The 23580-nt window shown below is 22.7% G+C and overlaps 1 protein-coding gene and 1 long non-coding RNA gene across 51 annotated transcripts in view; one reads left to right on the top strand and one right to left on the bottom strand.

Annotated features, from left to right (window-relative positions):
* The window catches only part of LOC107995100 (calcium-activated potassium channel slowpoke), a 122940-nt gene that overhangs the window by 15710 nt on the left and 83650 nt on the right, over nt 1–23580 (top strand). For all 50 annotated transcript variants that reach the window (XM_062079887.1, XM_062079923.1, XM_062079921.1 and 47 more), the window contains 4 exons: nt 15632–15693; nt 16207–16303; nt 18030–18293; nt 19989–20156. In XM_062079887.1, the coding sequence (XP_061935871.1) occupies nt 15632–15693; nt 16207–16303; nt 18030–18293; nt 19989–20156 (591 nt within the window). The remainder of the gene's footprint in view (nt 1–15631; nt 15694–16206; nt 16304–18029; nt 18294–19988; nt 20157–23580) is intronic.
* Nucleotides 19730–20119, bottom strand: LOC114576998 (uncharacterized). The gene is made up of 2 exons (XR_009831263.1): nt 19979–20119; nt 19730–19867 (listed from the first exon to the last, which is right to left on the bottom strand). It is a non-coding gene; the product is annotated as an uncharacterized LOC114576998 (long non-coding RNA).

Here is a 23580-nt window from a genome sequence, read left to right as displayed (position 1 = left end):
GATGTATTTTTGAAAACAAACTATTTCTTTATTTTGATAATTTATTCCCGGGATAAAAACATGATTCCCTCTAGTGGTACAAGAGGAAAATTATCCAGACTATAAAGTGTTTCGTCTGGCGGTTGGTCATATGAAACTCCTGTCTATTTTTTTCTTTCTTTCTTTCTTTTCTTTTTTTTTTTTTTTTTTAACGTGTCGCAGTACTTGACCCAAATTGTTTGCGACCACCAGTGCAGGAAGATAGAGACAAAGACAAAGGCAGTGGGAAAATAAAACAATACCGAAGAGACCAAGTAGGAAGAGGTGGAATTAAAGAGGAAACGATTGTCGACGTCGTGTTTATACTAGAAACCACTTCCGTCATGAGGATTGTTATCACGCGTGCTGCTATTAGTTTTTTTCTGCAGTTAATGTACTTATTAAATCATGCTTGATTCATGTTGAAATATTTCATTTATACGTACACTTAAATTTTTATTCATGATTTTTTAATTTGTAAATAGAAAATGAATTGTTATCCAATTTCAATCATAAGGATAAGGAAGGAAAATTGGAAGGAGATAAATAAAAAAATTTTTTAATTTGTGCGATAGAAAATTATAAAATCATGTGAAAGATTATTAGTTTAATTATTTGTTGTATTTTGATATACCATTATGTGTAAATTGTTTTATTTATATTTTTCATATTATTATTGTTATTTGATATTTAATGGATTAAAATAGATTTATATAGATTATTATACACTAAGATTATTAGAATTTATGTATTTCTTTACTGAATTCGTTATAATAGTGATATAATTCAAGAATTACAATTTTTCTGAATTGTATTCTGAATTGCTATAATGTTGTATATAAACCTTACATAAAAATTTTATATCAAATTTGAAATATTGTTACAAAATTCTGTCAATAAGTAAGTAAAATTAGTAAATAAAATATAATTACTTTTTACAATAACTTTTTCATCATAAAGACAATAATTATGGCATATTATTTCTTGATCTATAAAATAATAAGTTTTATGAATATTTTAGATATCAAAATTATTCAAATGTTGAGTTTTTAATCCCTAATTATTTAATAATTTTTTATTCTTTGTTAAGACTATTTAAAGATGGCGCGAAATTTAATTTTGTCGATCAATAAAAGGAAACGTAAAAAATGTTTATGTAAAAAAAAAATTGAGATGTATAAAAAAATAAAATGTGAATTAAAAGATGTAAGTTGCGAATTTATTTCAAAATTTTTATTGAATGCCAAGAACAGCATACGTAACTATTTCTTTTCAAAAATATGACGCAATATTCTAATAAAGAGGCAATTAGGATTAATTGTTTCATACGTTATGCATTATGTAATGTTGAAAAATTTAGAGTAAATTGGAAGATAAAATTACATAGTATATATTTCTTTTTTAAGTTATGATGCATTCTTGTAATAAAGCAGTAATTAAAATCAATTGTTTTAATCGTTATACAAGTTGAAAAACATTTAACATTGAATCAAATTAATCTTATCTATTTATTGTCTTATATAATAATTTAAAGTACTTAATTAGTAATATAAATTTCAATCTGCAAAAATAAAAATGATAGTATATTTAATTATACTTACTTAGAAAATATATATATACTATTCTGAATGTTATTAAATAAAAAAGAAATGAATAATTAGAAATATTAATGTTATAATTAAATAGTATGAATGAATCATACATTTTTGATGTCAATCAAAAATAAAATTAAAACAATTTAAAATGGAATAAATTAGATTACTTATTATGTGGATTTCGTGACAAATTTTTATTAATAAACACTTCAATAATGAAAAAATGATTGTTAAATGCTCACAGAATTTCCAATTAGTTTGATTTCATATCTATTAATTAAAAAAATATAAAACAACTTATACTTTATATACTTTATATACTTATACTTATATACTTTATTTCACTAAAAATTAATAATTTGTTTTTATATCATTTATTACTATATATATATATAAGATAATCTATAAAAAAATTATATATATTATAATTGTATAATTTAGTCATTTATAATTAAAATAATGTAAATTCATTTTCCATAATTTATTTATACATAATTCATTCTATAATTTATTAGTAAATATGAAATAAAATTGGGTAGTTTACACGTAATGCGAATTTATCCAAAATAAATGTAGTTGTAAAGTTTACATTGTCACACAAATAAAACTATATATACAAATATATAAGTTGTTCGAATATAATAATCTAATAACACTATTTCAGTATCAAATAAACAAAAAATCAAATCAAAACATAATGTAATATAATAGATATTAAGATTTAAATACTTATTCCGTTAATTCGATAAAAAAAATAATATAAATTCATTTATGAACTAAAAAATATATTCATATAATCAATTCATATATTTATTTACAAAATTCAGTTACTTATATTCTATATTCAATTAAAAAACAAATTTTTAAATATCTCAAAGCAAAGGAAAATAAATTTGCTTTTGTAACAATCAATGTCTATTTGTAATATTCGACAATACTTGAACATGACACTTATTATTTTTTATACAAATTTTCATTGAAGAAAAGTTGTTAACATTGGAAAGTTTACGAGTAACACTTTCAACGTAGAGTTTATCCATCTTTTATACATCTTTTCATCCACGTATAATAAAAACAATACAAGTGACATTTAAAACTCACCAACTCGTTTTAAATTATTAATATTCCGTATCGAATCACACGCCACTCAATTTATTAATACGTACAATAATAAATAATCCAATAACATTACTTCATTAACACAATAATAGCCCAATACAGTATAGCAGAAAAATAATAAATTTTTCACAGATTTTCACGATTAATTCGACACATTTTATTACTGATAGAATTTCAGTATTCAATCTCATATTTATCCCTATAAATAGTTAGGCGAGAAAAACTCGGTCGAATCTGGTGTTGGCGCGAAACGGCGGAAACTTGGGGCTATGCCATCTCGGGATGTAAAATTTCTTGCCTGGCAACGAGTTGCCCATTCCTCCTACTTTCTGCCACTTAGTGCGTTTTAATTTGGGCCATTCTTATATTGGCCAATTCAGCGTATTATTTCGAAGAAATAACCGGTTTGTCACGAGGCAAATACGTTTTCTTCATTTTGTCGCGTGTACAGAGCTTCGAAAATAGGTAAACTTATTATAGATATTCCGCTCACCTTAAAGGTAAAAAGGTAAACACAGGTTAGAAAAATTCTCCTTTTCGAGATGCAAACACTCTATTTTTATCTTTTAAATTTTATGCGAATAAATGTCCTGTAATATAGATGTCACATAGAATTATGAGTTGTCAATTTTTTTTCTATTAGAAAATAAGTATTGTATGAAATATTGGAGCAAATTTTCTCATGAATGTTAAATGTTTTGTAATAAATGAGTTTTTATGTTTTGATAGTCAATTATTGGAATGATTTATTCTAATATCGAGTGAACAGATATTTATTTATTGTGAAGAATTTATAGGGTTGACTTTAAATGACAAAATAAACACAAAAATTGATATATATATAAATAGAAATTTCAATTAAAACTTATTATATTAATTTATAAACAATTGAAATTTGTATTTTACATTTCAATTATAATTTAATAAATAAAAGCTTATATTCCAATTTTTGCTTTTTAAAATTGTCGAATATGTTATATGAACGAAATTGAAATTGCGTTATTGGAAAAGGAAAATATTTTCAATAGATTTCTTTAAATAATTTTTAAATATTTTCTTAAAACGTTCCATCAAAAGTTTACATTTCAAAAAGAAAAAATTTTTCGATTTGTGTATATATAAATGAGTAAAACACGAAATCAAAGTTTGGCCATTTACTTCTGAAACACGTCGTATACGAGCGTATAAATTTCGTTGGATAAATTGAAAATAAATCTTGTCTGAAACGCCGGTGTAAAATGCATATGCAGAATCCAAAGTGCACGTAGAAGTTTTTGACCTAATGATTGGCCCAAAGAATGCATGTGTTTGTTATCGTTTCATCGAGATCGATCGTAATTGTTTGATAAGATCTTTTCAACGCTAGAATTGTGAGTATGTACACAAGTACATCGGTGTATATCTAACGATACGAAAATAGCGAGGGCAACTCGTGATGAGTCTGCCCAAGACCCACGCTAATTCGCACGCTAAAATAAGAACGGCAATCCTTATTTATATCGAGGTGCGATAGGTCAGATTGTCACCTATGCATATGGAAACTGAAACAATAATTCGATACAAAAAAACTTTGGAAATATTAAATCAATATAAATCTCTATTTTAAATAGATTCTATCTTATTTTTGTTTGGCTTATTTTTATTTGCTTATGTTTATTTGTCTGTTGTTTCAGAAGTTGTCTGTTGTTTTGCGTTTATTATTAATAGTTACTTATTGTAGTTGAATGTTAAGATTAAGTCACTATTTGAGAGATCATTATATTGGAGAAATTATTATTATAATTAAAATATTTAGCAATATTTTTAAATATTTAATTTGAAAAAGCTTCGAATATTTTTGTTAAAACGTTATTATTCTTTTACTTATTCTTTCTAAATATATATTAAATATTTCATAATTTGAATGCTATATCTATGATTTGTAAATATTTTAAAAAATGTAAACTGTATTTTCATCATAAAGATTCGAATTTTTTAAAAATGTTTTATTTCAAATTTTAAAATACTATTTATTATAAAATTTTATTAAATGTGTAAATTATTGAACTTTTCAATGTTTGAGATTCTATTACTTGATAAATATAAGAAATAAAAGGTCATTTCTTATGAATAATATAATCGAAGTAAAATTTATTAAATTAAAATTTCATTAATATTGAAATTAATTTATGATTAGATTTATGAATATACAAATGTATTAAAATTGATATTATTTCTAATGGAAAATCAATTATAATTATATTATATTATAATTATAATTATAATATAATATAATTATAATTATAATTATAATTATAATTATAATATTAGCTATTATTATATTATATATATAAGAAATTATAATATTATATTATAATTTCTAATAACTAATCAAATATTTAAATGTTTATCATGCTAATTTTTAATATAAATAATATTCTAATTTTCTATCATAACTTAAATTATTTTACAATTTTTATATATAAATAAGAATATTTTGAAGAATATTATTTTATCTTCAATATTTTAAATATTTCACTTGATAAAATGCAAATTTACGGAAAGAATTATCGATATTTGTATTATACAAATTCATATTTTTATAAGCACAAATAAAAAAAATGAGATCTAAATAGAAATTTGTTTTATCCGCTGAATATTATAATCAGTATTTTTTATTTTAAATTTTATTTTATATTTTCATAAATGTATAAAAATTTGTATTTCGAGTTATAATCCAACGAGTTTATTCGAATTCTGCATTAAATTTCTGTATAAAAGAATTATTTAACCGAATGATCTCAAAGGTGTGGGCATTTCTTTACTGTTGTCCTTTAGAAAGAGCAATTGGTTGGAAAACCTTCCGCCAATGGAAAAGAATAAACCACCAACGATAACGATAACCTAGTGACCTACCTTTCATCTGCCATGTTACCCGCTCGTCTTTGAAAGCTACTAGTATCACAGGTGCACACAACTAGTCTATTTTGCCAAGAAAAGATAGACTCGTTATTGTTGTGCTTCATTAAAATCAGTGTCATTAAAATAATATGGTATTTCATGTTTTTTTTATGTCTACATGTATAATAATAATAATGTTTACCGTGTATAAATAACATATTAAATTAATTTATGCTTTGTAATGGTTTGTAAATATCGAATAATATCATTTTTTTTTAAATTACATTTTTTTAGATATTTTTATGCTGTATTTTACATTATTCATGCTTATTTTACATTATTTAAATTTTCGTCTAATTTTCAATAATTTTGTATTTTAGAGTCAGATTAATCCAAGTCCATTTTTTAATTTGCATTTAGTTATACATTATAAAACTTTTCTTTATTTTGTCAGAATAATAATAGACTCGTTTATTTTACATGTAAAATAAGGAAGATTTAATAATATGAACTTTGAATTTCAATTTAGTGATTTTACATTTTTATAGTAGAATTGACCCAAATCCTGTGGTATAATAAGAAAGATAATTCAATTTACATATAAAAATATTTTTCGTAATGGTAATTTTCAATTTTAAAGTCTAAAATTAATCGATTTTATGAAATCTATGTAATAACTATTTATCTGTTTTATTGATATTTGGTAAAACAGGATTTTATATTAGTCTAATTTTAAGATACATAATTATTTAATTCATTAATTAAGTACACTATTTAATGAATTTAATAACAAAAGAGTGTGGGATAAGAATGTTATATGAAAGAAATTTTTATATACAACTGTAAGAAACTTTTTATATACAAAAAACTTTTTCTGCAAAAAATTGAAAAAAGGATATATTTTTACAAAATATATAATTAATATTTTGAGTAATTTCTACTGCTTTGATATTTTAAAGTTATATTAAACAAAAAATTTTATGAATATTTATTTATGCAAAATTTGAAAAGTACATGTACAAAATGTACAAAAGAATACAAACATAATATAATAGACACAAAATATTTTTTTTTAAAAAATAAAACAAATCTCTGTTTAAATTCCATTTTTTTACTCATGTTTATAATAAATTTATATATTATGTTTATATATTTTACAATATCAATAAACATTCAAATTAAAAATGTAACTAAATTAAAATATTTATATTTTAATAAATTTCACATGTTAAATATTGTGCACAACTAAACATAAACATAAAATCAACGTTTGCAATTTTCCAACAATCAAAAAAAATTTTCTTGTTAATAAATGAAATAATTATGGATGATATGAAAAGAAACAGGTTAGATAATTTAATTAAATGAACACTGTATATAACATATCTATATACAATTAAACAAGCTACTCATTCAACTAAGATCCCATTAAGCTGCGTCTATATCCGGAAGGTGAAAGAAAAGTAGCAGCGGATAAGACAAGAGGTAAAGGAGGTCTTCCCTTACATATCCCTCAGAGCTCATGTCTCTTTCCACATTGCTGAAAAACGCTGACTCGACTCATTTAGATAGGGAAGAAGCGCGTGGAAAAGAGGAAAGAGGAAAAATTCTGGACCTCGAGCTCTTTCTTCAGTGAATCAGCGATGCGTGGCTGAGCTACGTGAAAGATGAAAGCTTGCTCTCTGTTTTGGTCGGCTATGAAACGAGAATAAAGAGCACGACGTAATTTCCATGTAATTTAAGATACAGTTTAGAATTTATTTTTTTTATATATTGCTGTATTTTCGATCTTTTCGAAAATACGTGTGGAAATCAAGTGTTATACAATTGACGATTAAATTGTTGCTTGTTTCGGATAAGATTCGTTCAAAATTCTTTTCTTGATGATTATTGCATTTTTAAAGTAAAGTGTATATGTGTATGTATATATTTAAATCTATTTATCAATCTTTTCTCGCGTAATCTAATATTCTTAGAAATTTAATAAGATTGGAATCATTGTAAATATTATATGTTATAAATGATACAATTAATTAAAAATTGAACGAGACTCAAAATGGATAAGTTAATAAATACTTGTTTGAGATAATATGGAATTATTAGAATATTTTTAAAAATAAAAATTAATCGATCATAATTCACAAATAGTAAACAATATGACAATGTTTAGATTTCTAATTTTTAATTTTAATTTCTAAAATTTTTTGAGAAAAGAGATTTGAATATTTGAGACTTGCTAGGTCCAGTATCATAGAATTTTAGGTATGTCTGAAAAAAAAAATTCATCAAAAATCAACAGACATATTAATAATATTAATGTTCATCTTTTAAATTTATTATCTATTAGATATTTTTGATTGATTAAAAACATTTAAATCAATAAAATTTTGTTCTTTTATTTTTTAAGCAGTGTGCTTGATTGTGTCTTTTATTGTGTGAAATATATTAAGAAAATAGAAAGGATCAATCATAATATTAATTGTCGAACCTGCATGAATTTTAAATTATTAACCATATTGTAATAATCACATTGAAATGGTTACATATATTACATACAAAGAGACAGGAAAATATGTTTAAAAGTAATTTTACAATATGATAGACGATAATTTCATTGTTATATATGTATGTAATATATTACTTTTTTTATCATCTATGAATTTTGTGCAATAAAATAATATATTCATAATTTATATATCCTTTTCCATTTTACTTTTAACTTTTACTTTTTAATTAAATTATATTATTTTATTAAGATTTTATTAATTCTGTTAATATACAATTACGTTTGATCATGTGATCGTTTTTATCCATTTTTATCCATTTTATAAATAATTTAATAAATAATTTCAACATTCCAACTTTTGTTTGTTTTGGCATTAAAATCGATCTTCCAAAGATGTCCCACGAATATATTAATATCCTGTATACTTATAGTTAATATAAATTTCTTTTGCCTACGATATTTGCCACGATATACCAATTCTTAGTTGAAAAGCAAAATACGAACAATTTTTCACTTATATAGAAATATTTTTTTTTCACGACTTACAAAAAAAATTGTTTTCGATTTTCAGAACGTCTAGAATTACTAAATTTCTGAACGTACAAATTTATAACAATAAATTTAAAGCTTAACCGTGATCATTGACCCGAGTAACAATTTATAATTAGTGGTGATCTTACTTTTTGAACAATCGACTTAATCGAATAAAATCTGCTTGAGCCAAAGTACCGCAAGTCGAATTTTTCATTCGCGAAATTATGAACTGTGTACAAAGGTATCGAAGCAGAAAGCTTATTTTTCGATACAGAAAAACAAAGAGAAAAACGACAAAGAGAAGCAATTTTTGCAAGTTGACGTACATTCCCCCGGCATTTGATCAGTTGCACGATGACCTAGATGTAAAACAATGGATAGGAAATATCGAAGAATATGGAGATCTACAATTAGAATGAGATGGTGATTTGTTACTGTACTCTCACGAGATTTATAGGATTTGAAAGGAAAAATAAAAACTAATCTATTTATTGGATACAGATATGGATAATGCTTTGGGTCAATTGATTTATTATTTAGAGTTGAAACTTGATTATGGAATAAGTATAACGATGAAAGTATTGTGAAAAGTTAGTGACACGTAATTATACCGAAATAGATAATCGTGAAGAAATGAATGAATGAATAATTTGAATAGTCTGTGTTGATTTTGATCTGATATAAAAAAATTTGAAATACGTGTGCTTTTATTAAAAAGAATATTCTAAACCAAAATTTAAGAAATATGATTTAAACATGAATGAGCAAACATAATATAATGGAATATATGTTCAAATACATAATTTATAAAAATGTAATTCTTTTAAGATTGAAATAAATTAATTAGAATTTGAAATGAATCTTTAAATATAAATTATATTTATATATAATTAATATTATAATTATACTTATTAATTAATATATTTTTAAATTGAGGAAATTTAAATTTTCATATTTTCATCTATATTCATTAAATATATTATCTAAATATATTAAACATATAATATAAAGAAAATTCAACAATATAGAAACAAATTATACAATATATTAATAACAATATTTAAATAGTAATGTAGGTATGAAAATTATTTATTTCTAATTTAGTTAATGATTATATTACTATATGTAATGATTATGAATTATTTCATTTTTTTTTATATAATGTAAATCTAAATAACATATAATATTTATATCTCTAAAATAAAAACATTATTCTTTTTATATAAATGTATAAATGTAAATTTATTTTTGTATAAGAATTTTTTCTATTTATATTCTTATCACTATTGATATTAAAACAATAATTATAATATTTTTTGATATTTTATGTGAATAAAAAATATTTCAATCCTCTGTTTTGTTCTTTAATTCAATCTTATATTTTTAAAAAAAATATCTATATATTTTGAAAGAAAAAAATGAAAAGAAATTAAGACAAAAAATATAAAAAAATTTGTTTTGTGTAACGTTTTAATTTAATAACTGTAATATTTTTTAAATTCAAATTAATTTTAAATTTTTAGATTAATTCAATTGTAATCCTATTGATCTTTATTTTTTTCACAGAAAGTCAGTCTCGTTTCAGACTCCAATCGGAATACGTCGATAACCCTCTTTTAAGACAAGCATTGCTCTTAAGGTCAAGTCGAATCTTCAAAGCTCGTAAATATTTTCATTTGTTTCCGTTTTTTTTGTGATATAAGCTATAAAGATATGTAATGCTTAAAAAAAAAGATATAATGAAAAAGAAGACAAAAGAAATTTAGTAAAAGCAATAAAAATTAAATTAAAACAAATGAAACCACAATATTGTAAAAAAGAATATTGATTGTAATAGTTAATTCATTAATATTTCAAACATTCATAAACATTTCATTATATTTCTATCAACATTTTTAAGAATAATAATAGATTAAATTTTATATAATAAATACATAAAGAGTTTATATGAAATATAAAATATGTAAATATGTACGTAAATGAATGTTTAAAAATAATTAATTATATTTAATTCATATTTTTACTCTTTCACTCAAAAATCTTTTAATTTATTTATCTTATTACTAATAAAATTTTTAAAAGTTTTTATTCTATAAAATATCAAATTAATCTCTATTGATTTTTCCCAATTTTTTATTAATTTTCTTTGTATTCATTGTTATTGTAAATACAATTTATCTCGATAAATTGCAATCCATTCTACACTTTTTCCATCATCAATTATTTCCTATCATTATTATATGATAGCTTTTCTTTACTCTTCTTATCTATCTATTAAATTATATACACAAATTTGTAAATTATATAGTCATAAGTTTGTAAAAATCATTGTGTTCTTAGCATATGTCTCTTCCATCCCCTTTCGATATTGAAAAACAAATATGAGAAACGTTCATGCATGGTCTCCGTATTTGGGTGACCTAGATTTCCGTAGTGCAGCTGCATACACTCAGATGGTGCATCGACAGAATGACCTTACACGCTCTTCTACACTTCTACAATCCTAAATGTGCACACGTTGTACATATGTGCATGTATACAACCCTCTCATGCAAATTTAAACGAGACAGGTAAATGTGGTACTGAAAAAATTTAATTTGCGGTTTTATGGGATTTGCAATATCAATTCAAATTTTTTTTTCCGATTTGAATTTTTTATTTCCGTAATATTAACGTATAACGTTAATTAACGTTTTATTAACGTTATTTTATAACGAATAATATTTAATTACATGTTTTTTAAATTAATAATTTCGAATTTTTGTTTAAATTTCTCTATATTGTATATTTAAACAAATGATATTTAATTATTTGTTTTTCGAATTAATAATTTTCCATATTTTAATTATTTGAAATTTAACAAATTTAAGTAGATATTCTTTTATGGATTGTTCGCTTGAGATTAAATTTTGCTGAATGGTATTTTTATTATATATATATATATATATATATATATATATATATATTATACGTATTATTATATGAAATATATATGGATATATTCAAATTTATATTTTTTTGAATTTATGAATTTATTTATATTTATATTTTTTATTTTTTATGAATTTAATCTATTTGATTTATTATTTGATTTATGCTTTTTTGTGTTTTTTCATATGATTTTGTTACTCAAGTTTTTTTTTTATTAAAATTCATTTCAATATAATTGATAATTTGAATTATTAGATATTAATTTAATTAGCAATAAAAACAAGATAATTTTTATTTATAATTAATCGTAAAAAAGAAAATTTATCTTATATATAGATTGAAATTTTTTTCGAAAAATTTTTTAAAATTATTTTAATTATATACAATGTCGATATATTCATATTGGTTTTTAGAAATGATTCTCTAAAAATGTTCTACGAATTATTCTATTAACACCCTCTATATAACATTAATTTCCTCTCTTCATTCTTTTCCACTCTCTTTTCATTTCACTCTTTCAATTCAAATCCAATCTGATATTAATATTAATGTCTCTTACAAAAACTATTAGGCAATTCAACAAGTTAAAAAGAATATAAATCTTTATGAAACATTGTTTAAATTATTAGATTATTTTAAGGATATATGTAATTTTTTTAAACAGTATAATGTAATAATTTAGTTATTTTATTAAAAAAATGTAACAAAATGTTTTTATGACATTTAAACATACATCTATAGTAATAAAGAATTTTAGAAAAATCTTAAATATTTAAATTTTTCGCATATTCCTTATTATAATAAAATCGCATATCATATCCAATCATAAATAGAAATTGAATATACATAATTTTTTACTGAAATTAAGATCGATAAGATATTTCATTATGATTAATGATTATATTCATTTGTATGATTTTTTCAAGCGTGAAAATCTCGAAAAAAATTTTAATAATTATATCCATGCTATTTGTTGCATTATATTCAAATTACAATTATTCAATAAATGTAAAAATTATGAGAAAAATTTTAATTCTATGACTTGGATCAATAAATCAAATATTTGATGAAAAGTCGATTTCGAATCGTTAAAGGTTAAGATCTATCAAATTCATTTCGATAATATATCATTGACAATTAAGAGTCATGTGGCGAAATTCTTTGGTATTTGACGAGCTGCTGTCTGGAACGGAGCCAAGCAAAATCGATCGGCGGTTAAAGTACATAAGCCGTGCTTCTTTATTTATTCACGCTACTTGCACTATATGCTTCAACCTGAAGTCTCGTAGAAGAGAAATTGTACGTGTGTATTTGTACATTATGCGTATGTATATGAATGCTTGGCTCATCGATGACTTCGCCATCCAATATTTTCTTTTCACATTTCCATACGAGTAAACTGAGCAAAAGAAAATAATGAAATAATAGAAAAGAATCTTTTTCTCTCCTCGTTTAGACATACACTCTTTTGTAGAGTTTTTTTGATGTAAAATTTAAATTTTTCCATTAAATTAGGATTGAAATGAAAATTATTTATTGATAATGTAAGTTATGTAAGATAAAATAAAATAATGTAAAATAAAATAATTATATATTACAATTCAAAAGTCTTTATTATAATAAAATTTTATAAAATATTTGGTATTATAAATAATCATTAATTTTATAAATAAAATTATATATATATATATATATCAGCAAATTTCATTTTGTGTAAAGTATTAGTATTAAAGCCAAATAATTCTTCTTTCTTTTTTCTTTTAATTATGTAAAAATTCATTTTCAATAGCATAATATTTTATTTTTAGAGTTGAATTTCTTATATACGAATAAAATGTCTAATGAAATGAAATATTAGTGATAATCATTAAACGAGATATTAAAAATCTAATCCTCATAGCAAATATAATAGAATGTTAATAGAAAATGATATAAAAGTAAATCGAAAAAAAAAGAATAACATTTTTAAATATATAACATCTGAAACATTGTTATAAACTTTATTTTCGAATTGAAATTGAATTTAAAAATTTATTAGATATACGTACTTTTCCATAAGATATGTATAAGTATATATATATATATATATATATACATATATATATATATATATATATATACATATAGGAAGAATATAAAATAAAATTTTTTTACTTAAAAACTAATTTTCAAGAAAATTGAATTCGAAATTTACTTCTTAATCATTTCCTTTTCTTTTTTCCTTTTCTTCTAATTACTTCAAAATTACTTCTTAACTATATATTTTCAATCTATATTTTCTTTAAAACGAAGATGTAAACAACAAAACTTTATTTTATTTACTTTTTACTTAGTTTCATATATAATCATGTAATCTCTTATCATTTATATTCAATTGAAAATTAGTTAAATTTACGAAAACTTATCAAACTTATCAAATTCGATTTATTCGAATACAAAATTTTAAACGATTTTACTGTTTTTTTTTTATTTTTATTTTTATATATAAAATCATCTTTTATTCGCATGTACCATTTGTCCTGAAATATCTAACACGTATATTCACGATAAATCTTTCTTCACTATATATCATTACGATAAGCTATGCATCATTTCAATTTATTACATTCTCGCGTAGCTATATTAAAATAATTAAGTATTGAAAAATTTCATTAAGAAATTTTTTTATATAAAGAAATTGCAGATAAAAATGACTGTTAGATTGCGAATTTTTATGCAATTAAAATAAAATCAAATATTTAACAAATATTTAATAATATGTAAAAAATATATGATATTATTTAAAATATATGTTAAGTTGTAATATTTTTAAAATATCCATAATTTTATTATTTTATTATTTAACTATATAAATCTATAATATTATGTAAAAATTTTATCATAATTTTTTGATAAGTTGTTTAAAAAAGAAATTGTTTTACAAATTATATAATATATTGTTGTATAATATCATATTGATTTTACAAATAAATATAACCAAAATACTTTAAATTTCAGTATTATATTTTTAATCAGAAGTTTTATTCATTTTTATGTATTAAATTTATTTATAATATTCGATTATCATAAAAATGAAATTCATATCAGAAAAAAATAATTAATATGTTTATTTCTATTATTTATAAAAAATGCAAAATGCAAAACATGAAAAATATATACTATTTGCATAAAAATTCGTAATCTATTTACATGTTTAATTTAAAAATAAAGATTAATTTAAAAATATTTATTTTATTACAAATTTATGCAAATGGATGTCACGATTTATAGATTTAAAAATATTAATGTAAATTAATCAAATTAATATCTATTAATGGTTAATTTAATTTTTTCTAATTTAATATATATATAATAATATTCTAAAATTTTTGAGCAAAAATATATTTTATATATAGTCATGTTCAAAATTTGTTTTGAGATTTACCAGCTTAGTAAATCTTTCATCCTCGCAAGTAAAACTACTCACTTGGAACGAGTATGCTAAGATCGTACATTTCAAAAAGTGCTAACAAAGTGGTTGAAGTATAACATGTATTTATTCATTGGCGCTCATCGATTACTGTAGGAGAATAAATTCGATCGTTGGAGCTTTTCATTACCGTTAAATCAACATTTAAAATTAAAAATTATTGTTTTTCATTAAATTATTATTAATAAATGTGTAAACAATTTTTTCAATATGTAAAATAAAATAATTATGAATATTAGATAAAATATTAGATCCAAAAATTTATAATTTCCAAGTGAATTTTTAAAATTTTATTATAAATATTTAATAAATAATTTCATTTACAATTATGATAATAATGGTTCTATTATTAAAAGAAACCTCTAAAGAGACACAAAGAAGATATTAGTGCTATATGAGAAATATATTACACAATGATTTTGATAATACAAGGATAAACAAGGATAAAAGAAAGAAAGATAATTTACTTAATTAAAAATAATTTCGCTTAATTTTAATCATGGTGCTTGTGCATATTTGCTTTCATGATATTTATTTAATTTAACTTAATTAAACTTTGAATAATATTGTGTGTTTCAGGTGGTGTTAGTTTTCATTCTCAGTATAGCATCGCTTATAATATACTTCATCGATGCCTCTAGGTAAGAAAATCAATTAATTGTACTTGAAACATTATATTTGTTTGTAAAATATTTTTTAAATCATAAAAAATGAAAAAAATTTTATAATAGATTTGTGTATGGTAAAAAAATTGTTATAATCATTTAAGTAAATTTAATTTAATTTTAATAATATATAATAATTACAATAGAATTATTTAGATTTACATTTAATTTGGAATATAAAATATATTTTTCATATATAACAAAATATTGTGTATGGTAAAAAAATTGTTATAATCATTTAAGTAAATTTAATTTAATTTTAATAATATATAATAATTACAATAGAATTATTTAGATTTACATTTAATTTGGAATATAAAATATATTTTTCATATATAACAAAATAAATTAACGAATCATGTAAATAACTATGTAACGACTGATTACATTATTATTGTTTATTTATTTTCTTATAAAAGTCAAGCAAACTTATCATAAGTGAGATCTTAACATAATTTATTAACATCAAATGACAATTTTATGTTACAGCGAAGAGGTGGAACGTTGCCAAGAGTGGAGCAACAACATTACTCAGCAGATAGACTTAGCTTTCAATATATTTTTTATGGTCTACTTTTTTATACGCGTAAGTGTAAACTTTTCATCTCATTATGATGTTTTTCAAATTTATAGATTCATAAATATTAACAATTGAATAGGACAATCATTTCTTATCCGTATTAAATTCTAATTTTCAAATATTATAAAATAAAATGTAAAAAGTATTATTACTTACTTAATTAATTAATTGTATAAAAGTATTATAAATTACTTATTTAATCAAATCATTTATATCAAATATAATTATAATTGACAATATAATAAGATCATGATTATATTGTATCGTTATTTTATTGTATTTATTTAAATTTATATAACAATATATTAAATCGTTCTACTAATAGCTTGTAAATAATGATAGATTATAATGAATCAATTTTGTGATGTAATTCTTAAAAGTTAACTTATTATGTTGCAACAAGATACATTGATATATTTTATTACAATTACAACATATGGATAGAAAATTAAAAGAAAGAAGTCTCTGTTCTAACGTTAAAATATTTAAGACTGTAATTTTCACTGCATGACAATGCTCGACTCTGCGCTGTTAAAACAATCATTGTAATGCATTCAAGAAACTGTAATTGTAGTGCTATAAGAGGTCTTTATTTTAAAGTAATATGTTGACTGAATAATACAATTGTTGAAGTCAAACAATAAAATTCTGCTTGTCGGGAAATGTCGTGGGTTTTTAAGATTTAGGAAAAGATTAACCCTTCGTTAACAATCTGAGTCTCTTAAAGCACATGCTTTGTTATTCTCTCAAAGTTCTCCAAGGAATTACCTAATGAATTTATAAAGGAATGATGTAGCATTTATGAATACAAATTATTAGACGATTTTCTTAAGAAGTACATCTTGGATCTCTTTTTACTGAATATTTTTTTCATAATTCACAATTTACATTTGCATTCAAACAAATATTTAAGAAAATATATATTTTTTTTAATTATATTCAACATGTTAATTTTTTTTTATGTATTTATTAAATTAAATGTTATTATCGAATGCATATTTGTATTTTAAATTGCTTTCTTTTAGTACCAAAAAATTTTAGATAAACTTAAATGACATAAACTATTGATGGTTAATAAGAAAAAAAGATTGTTGATGAAAGATTAGAATAATAATTAATAATAGTAATAATAATAATAATAATAATAATTAATAATAATAATTAATAGTTAATTTAATAATAATTAATTAATTAAATAATTAATAATAATTAATTTGAGAAATTAGAGAACAAAATGATTTAGGAAAAAAAATTAATGATTCAATATTTAAAAAAATAAAAAATATCAAGATTATTAAGATATTGCAAATAAATTAGAATAGAAAGTTTATTTTTAACGAGCCTACTCTTCAAATATTAAATATCATTTACTTCATTTAATGTAATATGGTTTGAAAATTATTATATTATAATATATATTAAATATATTTATTATATATATATTAAATATATATATTATAATTCTTAAAAAATTTATACAAAATAAAAAATCAATTATTTTACTCACTAATTAATAAATTTTCAATATTTAAATATCATAAAATAAAGAATTTGTAAAATTTAACAGGATTACCTATTCTTTCAAAATTATTTTCTCCTTTAATTCATATCATATAGAAATTAATTTAAATTCATGCTAATAATTGTATTCATACGTTTATATATTAGAATATAAATATAATGATGAAATAATAAATTATTAACACATGATTAAAAATTTGTTCTGTGACAGTTTATCGCCGCCAGTGATAAGCTGTGGTTCATGCTGGAGATGTATTCGTTCGTGGACTACTTTACGATACCACCGTCCTTCGTGTCGATATATCTCGATCGGACGTGGATCGGACTGAGGTTCCTTCGAGCCCTACGACTGATGACGGTCCCTGACATTCTCCAGTACCTAAACATTCTAAAAACATCGAGTTCCATTCGTCTCGCCCAACTTGTATCGATCTTCATCTCCGTCTGGTTAACAGCTGCTGGCATCATTCATTTGGTAAGGTATTTTTTGGTATTAGTATTTGGTTTTCTTCTCTTCATTATCGATATAACAAATTGAGGATAATTAATTGGTAGATAGTATGATTACATCATTTGAAATGGAGAATTGTCTTTAATTTTTTATTTTTAACAATTGATAATTTAATTGATAGTAAAATTTTAACAATAATAAAAGTAGAAAGACAATCGGGTGATTAGAATTCTAAATGTATAAAGTATTTAATGATTATATAAATATGTTAAGATATATTAAGATTAATAATATTGAATAATTGTATTAAAAGTACAATTAATCTTTCCAATATAATCATTGAAAAGATATTTGAATAATTTAACATAAAAAAAAAAAAAAAATTAAAGTACAAAATTTTCAACTTCAGAGACCTAAATTGCTTAAGATTGTAAAAGTTAAAAATATATAATTTCATTCATCAAATTGATTATTAACAATATGGTTACTATTATTTTTTATATTTTGTTTTATTCATCTTATTTTATTTTTAACTATATATTATTTTTATTTAAATTAACATAATTATATTTTCTTTGAGTTTTATAAATATTTTTTCAATTCTATTTTACTGTCTTATTTTATTTTTTATCACATTTATTCGCTTCCCACTCATCGTGTGACTAATCTTACACTGGTATTTCTAAAAATCTCTCTGTCACACCCACTCGATTTTCTGGCTCGTCATATATTACGCATTTGCTTACACTCTAATCTTAACACTTCGATGCAAACAATATTTGTTTATTCTCAAAACTTTGTCAAGATGTTTTCAACACTTTTTACTTACACATAAACATCTAACTTATTCATCATAAATATATACTTCATCTAAAAAATTTTTTGGAAATATTTAATACATTATTTTTTAGAAATGTATTTTCTATAAGAATTAGATTCTTAAATCTTCTTTATTTCTTTCAATATCTTAGATATATGATAGATTGTATGTTACTATATAATGTTATAATCAATATAAATTCAAATCAATATAATATTAATAAAGTGCTATCTAGATGTTGCTATTTAGAAATTGCTAGAAATAGTTAGTTTTAACTTAAAATATATACTTAAAATGTATATTAGAAAAAATTAATATAAATCAAAAAATAAAATTTATATATACACATCTAGAAAAAAAGTCTGTTTTTAATTTTCCAGATTACATATGCATTTTTTGAAGCGTTGTAAAAGCTTTGAAGTTTTAAATTTTTTTCTTTAAACTTTTAAATATTTTTATGCATATTTTTAGATTTTGTTTTTTTATGAGGTATCTTTAAAGGTCTATTCCAGAAACCAAAATAAATATAAAAAATCTTGAATCTTATTTATTAAATTAAAAGCAATTTAAAAAACAATAATATATTCACTTTCTGCAAACTTAATTTGCTTATAATTTAATAAATAAGTTTCGACCGATATTTTTGTACATCAACTTTTGTTTCTATATCTGAATTCACTTTATGTATTATACATTAACACTTTACACAAAAAATATATAATGAATGTAATTTTAATTATTACTTTGGAGAATTGAAATCGTGAAAAATAGAGAAGATCTGTAAAAAACAAAAATAATTTTTAAGACGATCTAAAAATAATATATGAGTATACATGTACATATTTTATGGCTATGTATATCAATGTTAAATTATAAATGTTAATATTACCTGATTGCAGCTTGAAAACTCAGGGGACCCGTTCGAGTTCACGAACCCTCAACAGCTTTCGTACTGGACCTGCGTCTATTTTCTCATCGTGACGATGTCCACGGTAGGATATGGCGACGTTTACTGCCAGACGGTCCTCGGCCGCACATTCCTAGTATTTTTTCTACTCGTCGGTTTGGTAAGCCTTCTTTAAATTCTCTTAATACAGTCAAAACATTACGTTTAATATGTTATATGAAAATAAACGACTATCTATAGTTCAGTGTAGAAAAATCTCGCATGAAAAATCCAATTGTCTGATTAATAATAAGCATAATTTATTCTCAGATTATACTGTTTATATATATAGATACATATATTCGCTTTTGTATTTTTATTGAAATTTAAAGAAACAAATTTAAAACAATTTGGTTTTTCATGGGATAAGTATTCGCAATACGAATTCTGCGGAATACGTGGCTTTTCACTTATTATACAAAGCATTTTTCTTTATCTCATCGTGAGATTATCCTTAAAAGTGTTCAAAAGTATTGTTACTTCGATAATATAATCTCATAATAACTATATCGTAATATTTTTTTTTAATTGTACTTTATAATAGTTTTTGAATGTCATGATAACCAAATTCACTATTAATGATTTATTTTGATATATTGTGACAACTAATAAATTTTAGTGGTAACGCGATGATTAATGATTTGAATGTTTCGTAGAATTCGTCTCGTTAGAGTAGCAATCCTGATCTCGCCATGAATCGGCAGATCAGATTTTGAAAAAAAATTTACACATTTATTATCCTTGAAACACAAAACAAAACGATGAATATTTCGACAATGTACAATGTTCTCTTAGTTATACAGATTTCATATAGATTTTATCGTATTGCGAAATAAATTCAGCGATGAGATTTTCGTTTCATTTTACATATAATGCGAATTTCTCTTTAATATATTCTTTTTTTTTATTTGTTAAGTCCTTTTTTAACAACAAAAATTACGATTTTGAAAAACATTTTACTTTTTACAACGATTAAATAAAATTTACTTATAAGGAATTGATTTCATAAAAATATTTGATATAATTAGCATATTTATTATGCTATTGTATTAGGATAATTAATAAGATTATATTATAGATAATATTTATATATTTTTTGATATATATTTAAAAGTATTACTTGAACTATTAAGAGATTACAAAAATAAGATAGTTAATCTTGTTAAATTTATATAAAATAAAAATCAAAATTTATTGTCAGTTCATGATATGTGAAACTCTTTTAAATTTTGTTATCCAACATACATGTAATTCTTGATTGATCTTAATTGATCTAGTAGACACCTATTAACACTAATTAGTTAAGTTTGACTCTACCGATAATAGTCATGACTATTACCGTATTACTAACAAACTTACTCAATGCATTTTAATCGTATCTTTTATCGTATGATTATATAATTATATAATCATGAATTCAATTTAAATATTCACCAATATCTTTCAACTTCCATTTTCTCGATTATCTTTCGCCAGAGAAATTCGCGTTAAACATTGAGATGAAACAAATCAGATGGATTTCTTTTAGTTTTTAAGCAACTATTGGAGAACAATGTCACTGATGTCGTGAATCGATTGCTTCGTTTGAACGACGATGCGCAGTGTCTGCGAGAAGTGTGACTGGCCGCGAGTGTGCGTGCGAATAGCTGAGCGTGTGTGATGTTATCGATCGTGCAAGATCGTTAATTTTCGGCGGAGACGAAGAAATATACAGGAACATTCAAAATTCGCGCGTTTTACGATCCGTTATTATTGATACATCGTTGGAAAATGTCTGAGCATCGCCGTTTAAACGCGGATATGTTAGCGTAACGTTTGTCTACAAATATTGTTAGAATAAGAGAATTAACAACATATCAGTAGACACTATAAATTATCGAAACAAGTAGGAGGACTGTTTTCTTTCTTACTTTTTTTTTCCCTTTTTTTTCGAAATCTATAAGACTTTCGACAAACCTTACGCCAATCACGATAACCATGTTTTCTCGATGAAACGAGGGATTGACTCGATATGTACATCAATATATAAATCAATTGAACAATATTATATTTATATTTTATTTATATTTATATTTTATATTTTCTTATTCGAAAAGTTTCTTTATAGTATAAATAATAATATAAAAGTAATTGATAAATATTATAAAATAAGTGCGTAATAAATATTATCATCCAGCATTAATTTTTTAACTTTTAAGCTCTCAAATTCTGGAAATTTATATAAACATCTAAGTAGTTTCTTTAGTATATCCTATAAATTTTTTCAAGATTTAATATCTAAGAAGTATAAAATTATATGAAGCCTAATATTCAACAATTTTCTTAATTACTTTTACAATTTTTTTTAAATAACTTGTGTCAATAAAAAATATTTCCATTAAATAACTCAATTTAAAAGAGAATTACTCTGTTTAGACCTTCAAAAGTTAAATTATTTTTAATTAAATTTTAAAACGATATTTTGATATCGATTTAGATATTTTGAAATTTAAATAAATTTATTTCAATTTTTGTAATTAAACTGATGGCAATACAATAATCTGGAATATTTTAATCATTATTTCTGCGCATATCGATTATACAATACGAATCGATTCCTCTCTATCTCATCGAGAAAAAGAAGTAAAAAAAGTTTCAACTGAAATCACAGAGCAGCTTCACACTTTCTCTCTCTCTCTCTCTTTCTCTCTATCTCTCTGTCTATCTCTTTTTTATATCAATTGAATCGTAACCTATTTAAATTGAGCCCCCATACCACGAGTCGCATATATAAACAATTTTATATATGCTATGAGAAAAGGGTATATTTCATTCATTAAATGAAAAAAAAAAAAAAATAAGCAGCTTGTTGCAATTCGGTCCAACTCTACGCCATTTTGGATCACTGTATATGTATTATGACGAGAAAAAATATAGTTGAAAATAAAACTACATAAAAAATAAAAAAAAAATATTCGCAATAAACGAGTGGATAGAAAAATAAAAATGAACGAGAAATAATAATAAGAGCTCGAAAATTTTCTATATAGCGTTACTGGCTACCTGTGCCTTATGCCTATACCTCTATATGGTGGTCGTAGTCGGGATCTGGTTCCGATATTTCCATGTAATCATATATCACTCTCGTCCTCGCGTGTCAAAAGATATATATGTATATAAAAAAAAAAAAAAACCAACGTGGAGAGACAAGATGGAATAACGAAATGCAAACGACGAGATCGTTCTCATGGAAAAGGATTCGTGTTCACTCTTCTCTCTACTTATTGATTTCACGTCCTTTCACATACTCGGCTGAATAATAATTCGCGAACCGAAATTGGAGGCAAAGAATAGCGAGATCACGAGGGATATATGACACTTTGAGAATAATAGAGGAAACGTTCGTGACACGGTCCCGGACGACGACGGCAACCTTCTATATCTTGTGCAACCTAACACGCCTCACTCTATCGTACGAAAATGAAAGGTTTGTAGCGCGGATCGCACTGGTATCTTGCGCTTCGAGCTCTCTCTCTCGAGATAAAGTGGTCGGAGGAAGAAAAAAA

The sequence above is a fragment of the Apis cerana genome, linkage group LG9 (genome assembly GCF_029169275.1).
Source record: "Apis cerana isolate GH-2021 linkage group LG9, AcerK_1.0, whole genome shotgun sequence".
Taxonomy (NCBI): domain Eukaryota; kingdom Metazoa; phylum Arthropoda; class Insecta; order Hymenoptera; family Apidae; genus Apis; species Apis cerana.
The sequence above is the reverse complement of the archived record's forward strand: the minus strand, read 5'-3'. Positions and strand labels throughout refer to the sequence as shown.